Genomic DNA, 12,824 nt, shown 5'->3' on the forward strand with positions numbered 1-12,824 from the left:
AGTGGAGAGGGTCAAGAGCTTCAAATTCCTGTTGTCAACATCTTCGTGGATCTGTCCTGGGGCCTCCTTGTCGATGCAATCGTGAGGAAGGCTCACCAGCGGCTCTACTTTGTGAGAGGTCCTGTTGTCAACAACTTCGTGGATCTGTCTTGGAGCCTCCTTGTTGATGCAGTCGTGAGGAAGGCTCACCAGCAGCTCTACTTTGTGAGAGGTCCTGTTGTCAACATCTTCATGGATCTGTCCTGGAGCCTCCTTGCTGATGCAATCATGAGGAAGGCTCTACTTTGTGAGAGGTCCTATTGTCAACATCTTTGTGGATCTGTCCTGGAGCCTCCTTGTTGATGCAATCGTGAAGAAGGCTCACAAGCGGCTCTACTTTGTGAGAGGTTTGAGGCAATTTGGTACAGTACTTAAGGCTCTCGAAAACCTCTACAGGTGTGGAGAGCATTCTGGCTGATGCATCACTGTCTGATATGGAGGCGCCAATGCTCAGGACAAGGGAAAAAACATCAGGTGGTTATTAACTCTGCCTATGACTTCACTCCATCGAAGACATCACAAGAGATGATGTCTTATAAAAAAACAGCCTCTATCCTCAAAGACCCCCATCACCCAGGCCACGCCCTCGTCACTCTGCTACCATCAGGAAAAAGGTACAGGAGCTTAAAGATGAGCACTCAGTGGCACAAGGACAGCTTCTTCCCCGCTGCCATCAGATTCCTGAATAATCAATGAACAAAAGACACTGCCTTACTTTGAATTTTCGTGCGCTATTTAAAAACAAAATTCATGTAAGGTTGGGGGGAGGTGGCAGTCGGGAGGTAAGAAATCTGCAGATCCCTTATCCTCTGCAAAAAAATTCCCTTAACCACCCCCTTATCTTGTAATTATGCTCCCTTGTTGAAGATTCACCCTCTTATACAAGACCTCAGGATCTTATACATTTCAGTAAGATCACCCCTTATTATTCTGATCTCCAAAGTTTACAGATCTAGCTTTTTTACCCCTCTGTCAACACAGTAATTAGCCAGGTGATTTTTTCTGGATTGCCTCCAATGTTAGTACATCCATTTTGAAATAAGATGACCAACATTATCTATATATTCAGGTGTGGCCTATCATACTGAGTATAATTGCAAGAATACCTCTCTATTTTTAAACTCCAACCCTCTTGCAATGAAAGACCAATATGTCATTTGCTTTCCTAACTATATGCATAATAACACACGTTACACAAAGTAATAAGGTGTGATGGGAGGAACATACTAAAAGTTGTAAATATAATTAAAACATAATGCACAAAACTGCATATTTTAATTAAAAATTGTTCATAATTTCTTACAATGCTCTACACTGCACAACCACTGGACAATCAGCATTTCTGTAAAAGTCAACTATTATTTATGCATACATTTCTATTTCAGTGTAACTCATCTCCTTCTGCTCCAACAAGCTGGATTAGTTGGACCTCCTTCTCAGACTGCTCCATGGCAACTGCCAACGTTGAGAATAAATCACACAAGAAGAAAAACACATGCATCTTTACCTGTTCACCAGTAATCTTAAGAGCCCAATCCATGAAATAGTAAATATTGCTGTCTAAAGGTTGTTGTTTCTTCTAGTGGTCAAGATTCATCATTATCAAAATTGAGTTGAAATTGAAAATTTAGGCAATGGCTATGTTAAGACCAGATCTTTTATTCCCCCCATCCCCTCCCCCCAGGAACGAGCTTGGCACAATTCAACTGATGTGCAGAGATAAAATGAATTACTGAAACCTAAAGAGATGAATTAAAATTACTTTTACTGGATGAGTGTATTCCAAAACATTCCAGAGCAAACTAAAATTGTGAAGATCTTACATCAATACATAGCAACTTTAACATGCTATACTTCCACAGAAAATAGAATCTAACAAGAGACGTACAGTTAAGCAGCAGAAATTGAGGTAAGCATGAGTTCTGTAGCTTTGCCAAATAGTAAAGGAAAGAAAGTCTTATGGGGGGGAGGGGGGTGACAGGTTCCAGTTGTTGCTTGGTGACAAGGAAAAGTAGCACTCCTTACATTCCAAAATGATCAGAGTACATTAAGCATTTGGCAAAGGAAGTTCTGGTCTCAAATTATGGTTCAGCATTGTCTGGTCATAAATTATATAAGTGCTAAAGCCATATACCTTCTAATTATAATTTTGACTCTGAAGTTGAGGATGAAACTTGGACTAAACTGATTGTTTGGAAGGGTGAAGGTTTACTGAAGACAAAGGTAAGGGTATGATATAGTATAGAATTTAGTTCATCCAAAATTGCTAGGAATTAATTGTAACCACAGCAACCAGTGCTCCATCACACCAAGATCAAATTTCCATTACTGTAAAGCAAGCTTAATTCAGAAGTCTTTACAAAACAACGATATAGACCTTGAAGGTGGATCATCACAAAAAAGTTTCCTGTAACAAATAACCCTGTGCATATGATTCAACATGAGATTAAAATAGAAATTCATACACAAGATTTGAATGATTAAATAACCTTTTAAATGATTTTACAGCTAAGAACTCACATGGAACTACTTCGTAAAGCCAGATATATATTGGTGGAGTCCAGATACATTTATTTTCTCCAAAATAAAGAAATTCAGGGACATCAAGTGGTTTTCATCAGAAAGAAGGTGAAAGCAAATTTTTAAGATAGGCCATTATTTGGTGTGTGGAATAGACTTGCAAGTAGGATATTGAGCATTTTGTGTAAATAAAATTGTTGATAGAAAGGGAACTGAAATATTCAATAATTTTTTTCATAAAGGTGATCAGAAAAACTGCATTTTAAACCATTTATCATTCTATAGTTAAGCAACTGTTCATTGAGTTTTTCTTCCTGACAAAACCAGCTGAAGTTAAGAACTTCACTGGCCAATTGAACATTTTGGGGACATTGGATCTGATGTTCATCTTGCAAAACTCCTGCTTTGGCATTCAGCAAACATCATACTTTGTTGCAGGTAATGAAAATTTAAACAACGTGCCAGAAATCTAAAAGTCAGAAAATGCTATTTCAGCCAATTAAGTAGCATCGATTGATAGAAAAACAGAGCAAATGTTTCAGAACAATTCCTCTTCATCAGACCTGAAACATGAACTGTTTCTCTTTCCCAGTTGCTGTCCAATGTGTTGAATAATTATAAGTCCTGCTCTTACTTGTTACATGAAGATATTTTTATAAAAAGGTAAGATCCTCAAAATACAATAAACAAGTTGAAGACAAACCAGACTGCAGATGCTGGAATCTAGAAAAGGTATAGACCACTTGAAGAACTCAGCAGTTTAAGCAGCATCTCTAGAGCTTTAAGGTGTAGGTGGACGTTTTGGGTCGAGATCTTGCATGAGTCAGCATACAAAAGTGAGACTGAAAATTTGGCCAAATGATGCACTAACAACAATCTTGCACAAAATATCACCAAACAGAAAGAGCTGATGGTAGATTTTAGGAAGGGAAAACCAGAGGTATACAATCCAGTGATCATTGAGGATCAGAGAACCCCACCTGGACCCAACACACCAATCTCATCATGAAGAAAACATCAGCGGATCCACTTCCCCAGGAGCTTATGGAGATTCAATATGACAATGGAAACCTTAGAAAACTTCTACAGATGTGTAGTGGCAAGAGCATTGACTGGCTGCATTATGGCCTTGTATGGGGGCACTAATGCCCCTGAGCATAAAGCCCTGCAAAATGTAGTGGACACAGCCCAATACATCACAGGCAAAACTCTCTCCACCATCAAGAAAATTTGCATTGAGCATTGCCGTTGGAGAGCAGCAGCAATCATCAAGAATTCACACCACCCAGGACATGCTCTATTTTCACTGCTGCCATCAGAAAAGAGGCATCGGTGCCACCAAGTTCAGGAACATTGCTACCCCTCCACTATCAGACTCCTCAACATCAGACTCCATTAGAGATTCATTTAAGGCCTCTTACTTTGCACATTATTTATTACTGAATTTTTTTTTCTGAATTCACAGTTGGTTGGCATTTTTCTCTTTTGTATACAGTTCGTATCATTTTCTTGAGTACAATTTGCACTACCGATAAATATAAATTCTGATCGGACCACAGGAAAAAGAATTGTGATGATATCTATGTACTCCAACAATAAATTTAAACTTTGAAGACCGATGGGGAACAGAAAAAAATCGACAGTGCATTGCCATTACTATGGAGAGGTCATATGCAAATGAGAAGAGTAACACCTGATATCTGTTTTGGCAGTTTACAACCCAGTGGTATAAGTATAAATGATACAATTTCAGGTAACGCCCAACCCCATGCTCACCTCCCAGTCTCCACTTATCCATCAAGTTTGCTTCTCCTTTTGTCTATCCTCATATCTAATTTCTATACCTGGTTCCATCTGTCATTCATTCTCTCACCATTACACCCCACCCATCACCTGCAAGCCTCTATATCACACCCCACCCCACCCCCTCCTTTCCTATCCAGTTCCATCAATATTTCCCCTTCATCCTGGATCATACCCTCCTTCATATTGCTAATATATGCAGGCAATCTTACCTCTTCCCTCTCAGTCCTACTGGATGGTCTCTATTCCACAAATGTCTAACCAGAGTTCTTCCAATTTATTCTGAAGTACATAGAGTTACCTCACTTGTGCAAGCATGGCAGCGGCTAAGTATCACAACAAAACTAACGGCCTCCTGTCTGAAGCAATTTCATAGATGACTTACTAAAACCAAAAATATTTGTTTACAGACTGGCAAGATTAATGTTTTGATATCAGCTAGTACCAACAGCCATCCTAATTATTTTTCAGGGCACCTTGTCACATGAAGATTGTAATTTGTGAAGCCTTGGCTCATCCTGTAGGTGCCAGTCATCTGCCAAAAAAATCAATTGAAGGTTTGACCTGGAGTAATGGACCAAATCTACTATCAAAATTTCACATATGTAGTGTCCCAAACAGTTATTAATTTTAAAGCCAGGACGCAAATGTCTGGAACCAGTGATTCTGGCTGAATAAAATTTCTGTCTTTAGTTCCGTGAATTTTACTGCTTTGAGCATTTTTCATCAATGCTGATGAACAAAAGTGTTATATTTATTGGCACATTTTCATCTTCATTGATTCTTGCACAAAAAAAATCATTGCATCAGAAGCATTAATTACATTAATGTGACAATAGCAAACACTTAACACCACTTGTTATTACTTTGTCACATAAGCTTTGGCTGACATTTTGGTTAGGCACTGAGGGTCTGCTGCTCTATGAGAAGTACCATTTTTCAGATTACATATTAAGTCTGCCCTCGCAGGTGGATGGAATAGATCCCATGCCACCATTGAAAGATGAACTGGGGAGCTTTCCTAACATCCTGGTCAATATTTATCCTACAACCAACACCAACTGTTGTGCAATACTGACCTTGTTGTATACAGACTAGTTGCAATGTTTACAACACAGCAAATGACTACACTACCAACTATAAAGCATAATATATTCTGTGGTCATAAAAATATTGAATACATATGTTATTTGATGAAAACAAATGATTTTAACTATCAATAAAATATTAGTTATTTGTTCAGTTTCAAGACGGATGTATTTTGAACAAGCTTGAAGAAGAATCCATGATTGCAAGGGCAAATTCATCTGTGCCTAAAACTGCATTTCGGCAATGATTAGTTCAACCACAAGGTGGTGCTACTGATTGGTGTCACAACTGCAACTGATGGCACAAATATATTGCAACTGTGCAACTGTTGGATAGCTACCCTTATATAAAACAAAATCATCCAAAATAGATCCATCTATTCTTTTAATGGGTTATATGATTCCTTTAAGGGGATTGGGGTTGGATAAATCTCAAATTGCATTTGTATATTTAGCATTGTCCATAGCTTGAAAATGTGTAGCAAGTACATGGGAAGATAATACAGTGATTAACACAATGCGATGGCAGAATGAAATGAAAGCTTATATTGTTATGGAAAAAATGACATGTTCTGCATGATAATTATTCTTTTTTTTGTTAATGTGGTTACCGTATTTGGAATATATGCATTTAGATGTACTTTGATCTATTATATTTTTAATTTTTGTTTATATATGTTTTTGGCTCTCCTTAAGAGAGCTGGCTGAAGGGGTGGGAGGCTGGGTGGGGATTTAACTTTGATTTTTTTTCTTTATTATTAATTTTTTTCATACAAAAATGTTATTATTGACCGTATTTTGTATTATTACTAATGATTTTTCAAATAAATAAAGTTTTTTAAAAAAAGACGAAACATGTTTGTGTTTTATTTTAGGTAGAATTTTAGCTTAGAACAAAACCATCCATGAGTCAATAAATATATTTCATTTATGTATCCATAAAAGAAACATTGCACTTTGGCTATTATTGTGTCTATATTTTGGATACATGTGAAACTTATACAACCAATAATCATTTATAGATATCCTGGCAGTCATACAACACAAGATCTTTCTTTTGACATCTGGTTCCATTTCAGGATGAAACTCGAGGTTTCTGAGGCACCCTGAAAGCAGTTTTAATTTATTTTTAGACAGACACACATTTCATTCAACCATAACCTGATTGAGATGAAGTTTTCAAGTTAAAATTATTTGTGTAAGAATCTATTTACGAATTATGAGGGGATGCTTAACTATCACCGAGTTTTCATTAATATCATTAGATACAAAATTCATGGAAATAAGAAAAATAATCAGAAATCAGTCATTAAGTAGTCTTTTCATGTGTCAGGAATCATCCATTAAAATTATGCCTTGCTTGAATCATTAATTAGGACTTGACTGTGTGTTTTACTCTGTACACTGTCTCCGAATGTGAAATAAACACATTGGTGGATAGCATCGTGGCAATTGCTCAAAATGGTGATGAGCCGTCGCCTGTTTACAAACAAAACGTCGTAGAGCAGTAGGCAGGCAAGAACACTGTGGGACAAGAATCGGTGAGACATCGGAAAGAGTGGGGGGGGGGGTTGGAAACAGGTAGCTACCAGGAGAGAGGGTTGGGAGGGTAGAGCAGGGAGATAGATACCAGCAGAGAGGGGGTTTAGAGGGGGGGGGTAAATAAGAGAGAGGGATGGAAGGGGTGGTGAGAGGGGGCAGGTAGATAGATACTGATAGGAGGGCGGAGGGTACATATTGGGAGAAAGGGGTGGGGGTGCTGGATACTCTGGGAGTGAGGGATGGGAGGAGTGGCGAGTAGACTCCTGGAGAGAGGGGTGGGGGAGTGGGTAGACACTTGAAGTGATGGAAGGGAGGGAGGGAGGCAGGGAGGATGAGTAGATAGCAGGAGAGAGGGAATGGGGAAAGGGAGGGGGCCAATCAACATCTGGAAAGAGCGAGGGTGGGTGGACACTGGAAGGATGGTACAGAAGGTACAAGGTGGAGGATGGGGCAGAAGGTACAGGAAGAGAAGGGTGGGACGGTGGATAGACACCAAGAGAGAGGGATGCGTGGGAGAGAAGGGTGGGTGGGAGTCAGATAGATATCGGGAGATCGTAAAGTGTATGTGGGGGTGGAGGGTGGGTAGATATTGGGAGAAAGGGGTGAGTTGGAGGGTGTGTAGGTACCTGGAGAGAGGGGTACATGGGAGGATGGGTAGATACCCAGGGAGAGATATGGGTGGACGGGTAGGTAGATACCCAAAGAGTGGGGTGGGTAGATACTCAGGGAGAGGGGTGGGTAGGAGGGCGGGTAGATACACAGGGAAAGGGGCAGGTATATACCTGGGGAGAGGGGCAGGTGGGAGGGCAGGTAGATACCCGAAGAGAGGGGAGGGTAGATATCTGGAGGTCAGGGCGGCACGTTCTCCCAGTATCTACCCAACCTCTACCCCCACATACACTTTACGGTCTCCCGATATCTATCCGACTCCCACCCACCCTTCTCTCCCACGCATCCCCCTCTCTTGGTGTCCACCGTCCCACCCCTCTCTTCCTGTACCTTCTGTCCTATCCTCCCACCCTGTACCTTCTGTCCCATCTAGAGATCCAGAGAGAGGGGTGCGTGGGAGAGAAGGGGTTGGGTAGAAACCAGGAGAGGGGGTGGGTGGGGGTTGGGTAGATACCAGGAGAGGGGCGGGTAGATAGGCGGAAAGAGGGTGGGTAGATAGCCGGAGAGAGGGTGGGTATATAGCGAGAGAGGGCGGAGGGTGGGAGGGCAGATAGATATCCAGAGAGAGCAGGGGGTGGGAGATGGGGGTGGGGAAGGGTTGGGTAGAGTAGGAGAAATGGGTGTGGTGGGGGTTGGGTAGATACTGGGAGAGAGAGTAGATAGGCGGAAGCCACGGGGAGAGAAAGAGGGAAGGGGATGGGCAGACACCAGAAGAGAGAGTAGGGAGGGATGTGGGTAGACACTGGGAAAGACAGCGGGAGGGATGGTGAGTGGGGTAGATACACACTGTAAGAGAGGGTAGGAAGGGGAACAGGCAAGTAGACACCAGGAGCGAGGGGTGGGTAGGTGCCGGGAGAGAGGGGTGGGAAGGTGCCGGGAGAGAGGAGAGAGAGGGAGGGTGGGTAGGTGCCGGGAGAGAGGGAGGGTAGGTAGGTGCCGGGATGGGAGGGAGGAGGGTAGGTGCCGGGATGGGAGGGAGGAGGGTAGGTGCCAGGATGGGAGGGAGGAAGGTAGGTGCCGGGATGGGAGGGAGGGGTGGGTAGGAGCCGGGAGGGAGGGGTGGGTAGGTGCCGGGAGGGAGGGAGGGGTGGGTAGGTGCCGGGAGGGAGGTGTGGGTAGGTGCCGGGGGAGAGAGGAGTGGGAAGGTGCCGGGAGAGAGGGGTGGGAGGTGCCGGGAGAGAGGGGTGGGAAGGTGCCGGGAGAGAGGGGTGGGAAGGTGCCAGGAGAGAGGGGTGGGAAGGTGCCGGGAGAGAGGGGAGAGAGGGAGGGTAGGTAGGTGCCGGGATGGGATGGAGGAGGGTAGGTGTCAGGATGGGAGGGAGGAAGGTAGGTGCCGGGATGGGAGGGAGGGATGGGTAGGAGCCGGGAGGGAGGGGTGGGTAGGTGCCGGGAGGGAGGGAGGGGTGGGTAGGTGCCGGGAGGAAGGGGTGGGTAGGTGCCGGGGGAGAGAGGAGTGGGAAGGTGCCGGGGGAGAGAGGGGTGGGAAGGTGCCGGGAGAGAGGGGTGGGAAGGAGCCGGGAGAGAGGGGTGGGAAGGAGCCAGGAGAGAGGGGTGGGAAGGTGCCGGGAGAGAGGGGTGGGAAGGTGCCGGGAGAGAGGGGTGGGAAGGAGCCGGGAGAGAGGGGTGGGAAGGTGCCGGGAGAGAGGGGTGAGAAGATGCCGGGAGAGAGGGGTGGGAAGGTGCCGGGAGAGAGGGGTGGGAAGGTGCCGGGAGAGAGGGGTGGGAAGGTGCCGGGAGAGAGGGGTGGGAAGGTGCTGGGAGAGAGGGGTGGGAAGGTGCCGGGAGAGAGGGGTGGGAAGGTGCCGGGGGAGAGAGGGGTGGGAAGGTGCTGGGGGAGAGAGGGGTGGGAAGGTGCCGGGAGAGAGGGTTGGGTAGTTGCCGGGAGAGAGGGGTGGGTAGTTGCCGGGAGAGAGGGGTGGGTAGGTGCCGGGAGAGAGGGGTGGGTAGGTGCCGGGAGAGAAGGGTGGGTAGGTGCCGGGAGAGAGGGATGGATAGGTGCCGGGGGAGAGAGGGGTGGGAAGGTGCCGGGGGAGAGTGGGGTGGGAAGGTGCGGGGGGAGAGAGGGGTGGGAAGGTGCCGGGGGAGAGAGGGGTGGGAAGGTGCCGGGGGAGAGAGGGGTGGGAAGGTGCCGGGGGAGAGAGGGGTGGGAAGGTGCCGGGGGAGAGTGGGGTAGGAAGGTGCGGGGGGAGAGAGGGGTGGGAAGGTGCCGGGGGAGAGAGGGGTGGGAAGGTGCCGGGGGAGAGAGGGGTGGGAAGGTGCTGGGGGAGAGAGGGGTGGGAAGGTGCCGTGGGAGAGAGGGGTGGGAAGGTGCCGGGGGAGAGAGGGGTGGGAAGGTGCCGGGGGAGAGAGGGTTGGGAAGGTGCCGGGGGAGAGAGGATTGGGAAGGTGCCGGGAGAGAGGGGTGGGAAGGTGCCGGGAGAGAGGGGTGGGAAGGTGCCGGGAGAGAGGGGTGGGAAGGTGCCGGGAGAGAGGGGTGGGAAGGTGCCGGGAGAGAGGGGTGGGAAGGTGCCGGGGGAGAGAGGGGTGGGAAGGTGCTGGGGGAGAGAGGGGTGGGAAGGTGCCGGGAGAGAGGGTTGGGTAGTTGCCGGGAGAGAGGGGTGGGTAGTTGCCGGGAGAGAGGGGTGGGTAGGTGCTGGGAGAGAGGGGTGGGTAGGTGCCGGGAGAGAAGGGTGGGTAGGTGCCGGGAGAGAGGGATGGATAGATGCCGGGGGAGAGAGGGGTGGGAAGGTGCCGGGGGAGAGTGGGGTGGGAAGGTGCGGGGGGAGAGAGGGGTGGGAAGGTGCCGGGGGAGAGAGGGGTGGGAAGGTGCCGGGGGAGAGAGGGGTGGGAAGGTGCCGGGGGAGAGAGGGGTGGGAAGGTGCCGGGGGAGAGAGGGGTGGGAAGGTGCCGGGGGAGAGAGGGGTGGGAAGGTGCCGGGGGAGAGTGGGGTGGGAAGGTGCGGGGGGAGAGAGGGGTGGGAAGGTGCCGGGGGAGAGAGGGGTGGGAAGGTGCCGGGGGAGAGAGGGGTGGGAAGGTGCCGGGGGAGAGAGGGGTGGGAAGGTGCCGGGGGAGAGAGGGGTGGGAAGGTGCCGGGGGAGAGAGGGGTGGGAAGGTGCCGTGGGAGAGAGGGGTGGGAAGGTGCCGGGGGAGAGAGGGGTGGGAAGGTGCCGGGGGAGAGAGGGGTGGGAAGGTGCCGGGGGAGAGAGGGGTGGGAAGGTGCCGTGGGAGAGTGGGGTGGGAAGGTGCGGGGGGAGAGAGGGGTGGGAAGGTGCCGGGGGAGAGAGGGGTGGGAAGGTGCCGGGGGAGAGAGGGGTGGGAAGGTGCCGGGGGAGAGAGGGGTGGGAAGGTGCCGTGGGAGAGAGGGGTGGGAAGGTGCCGGGGGAGAGAGGGGTGGGAAGGTGCCGGGGGAGAGAGGGTTGGGAAGGTGCCGGGGGAGAGAGGATTGGGAAGGTGCCGGGGGAGAGAGGATTGGGAAGGTGCCGGGGGAGAGAGGATTGGGAAGGTGCCGGGGGAGAGAGGGGTGGGAAGGTGCCGGGGGAGAGAAGGGTGGGAAGGTGACGGGGGAGAGAGGATTGGGAAGGTGCCGGGGGAGAGAGGGGTGGGAAGGTGCCGGGGGAGAGAAGGGTGGGAAGGTGACGGGGGAGAGAGGGGTGGGAAGGTGCCGGGGGAGAGAGGGGTGGGAAGGTGCCGGGGGAGAGAAGGGTGGGAAGGTGCCGGGGGAGAGAGGGGTGGGAAGGTGCCGGGGGAGAGAGGGGTGGGAAGGTGCCGGGGGAGAGAGGGGTGGGAAGGTGCCGGGAGAGAGGGGTGGGAAGGAGCCGGGGGAGAGAGGGGTGGGAAGGTGCCGGGGGAGAGAGGGGTGGGAAGGGGCCGGGAGAGAGGGGTGGGGGGGGGGGGTGGCGGGAGAGTGGGGAGGGGGGTGGTGCCGGCAGAGAAGGGAGGAGGGGGGTGCCGGAAGAGAGGGGTGGGTAGATGTCATGGGTGGGAGAGAGGTAGGTACGGGGTGGGCGGTAGGTACGGGATGGGGGGGGGTAGTGAACGGTAGGTTGGCGGGGGGGGGGGGAGTTGGGCGGTAGGTACCGGGAGTGAGGGGGTGTTGGCACTGGGGCAGGAGAGGCGAGCATATTTCGGGCTGGGCGAGAGCTCGGATCGGGTCCGCCTGGTTGTGTTGACAAGGTCCGCTTTCACTGCCTCCGCCACTCGGGCGAGGCGAATCGAGCTCGGCTTTTCGCGTCTTACCCACACACAGCTGGACAACGTAGGCGTAGTAGGACCAGCAGGCGATGAGTCCGATGAAGACGACGGGCACCCAGTACAAGACCCGCTGACACCTTCTCAAGGTGCGGGACCGCGACGGCGCCATCTTCTCTCCGATTCAGCGGCGGCGCCGCCTCTGCCGATCGCTCCAACTCGCGCCGGGGCCGGGCCGGCGCCGCGGGACGTGCTTCCCACTGCAGCAGAGCGCAAGCGGAGCTCGGCGATGTCAGCGGCGCCGCCAACCCGGGCATCACATGGCCAGGGCAGACACCACGTTCATCAGGGTCGCGTTCTCCCCTCTCGGAAAAGCAGCAGCGATCACTTCTAAAGGCATCGGAGCCAAAGAATCACCCAGGAGTGATTCCGGCTGCAGCGTCAGGAAGAGGAATGAATGACTTGCTACATTGGGAACGCCACCGACTCGCTGAGATCGTTACAATTGGCCACAGTCAATCCCTGCTACAAGCGACTAATCGGCAATGTCAAGTGGAGTTGACAGGCATGTGACAGACTCGGTCCCGGGGCGGGGGATTGAATGGATGGAATTGCAAGAGTCTGTGTCAGGAAATGTGAAACATCGGATAACAAAAAGTGACATTAGGTTTTACAGACACTCTCATTCGGGACATTAGCTCATCAATGCTACCCTAAATAATTCATGGCTAAGAATCTGTGCTGTGTGTGAATGCCATCATCTCCAGGGCATTTGCTACCCCTGGGTGTTGCCGTTCAGTGAGATTGTGGCTGAATGTTGGAGTTGCGAATTTCTGCTGATTCACTGATCCGAAGGCGTTGCTTCCCGTTTATGGGGTCGCCGGAATTGAGAAGAGGGCTCGAGTTATTCCAGTATATTTACCAAAAAAAAAATCTCCAGTTTCGACTGCGATGATTCTTTGTTTTACCCTATTTGAAATCAGTGTTTACAATTCC

General features: G+C 49.6%; 1 protein-coding gene and 1 long non-coding RNA gene across 4 annotated transcripts in view; one reads left to right on the forward strand and one right to left on the reverse strand.

Annotated features, from left to right (window-relative positions):
* LOC138757373 (uncharacterized) overlaps positions 1 to 1,942 on the forward strand; it is a 30,372-nt gene extending 28,430 nt beyond the window's left edge. The window contains exon 3 of the long non-coding RNA XR_011353541.1: positions 1,425 to 1,942. This is a non-coding gene — a long non-coding RNA (uncharacterized lncRNA). The remainder of the gene's footprint in view (positions 1 to 1,424) is intronic.
* Positions 1 to 12,367, reverse strand: part of LOC138757372 (palmitoyltransferase ZDHHC2-like) — an 88,960-nt gene extending 76,593 nt beyond the window's left edge. Inside the window, exon 1 of one of the 3 annotated variants that reach the window (XM_069924573.1) lies at positions 11,877 to 12,367. In XM_069924573.1, the coding sequence (XP_069780674.1) occupies positions 11,877 to 12,000 (124 nt within the window). In that variant the 5' untranslated portion in view covers positions 12,001 to 12,367. The remainder of the gene's footprint in view (positions 1 to 11,876) is intronic. The other 2 variants (XM_069924572.1, XM_069924574.1) reach the window with 2 other exon arrangements.
* Positions 12,368 to 12,824: the final 457 nt, after the last annotated feature.

Source organism: Narcine bancroftii, chromosome 3 (genome assembly GCF_036971445.1).
Source record: "Narcine bancroftii isolate sNarBan1 chromosome 3, sNarBan1.hap1, whole genome shotgun sequence".
Taxonomy (NCBI): Eukaryota; Metazoa; Chordata; class Chondrichthyes; order Torpediniformes; family Narcinidae; genus Narcine; species Narcine bancroftii.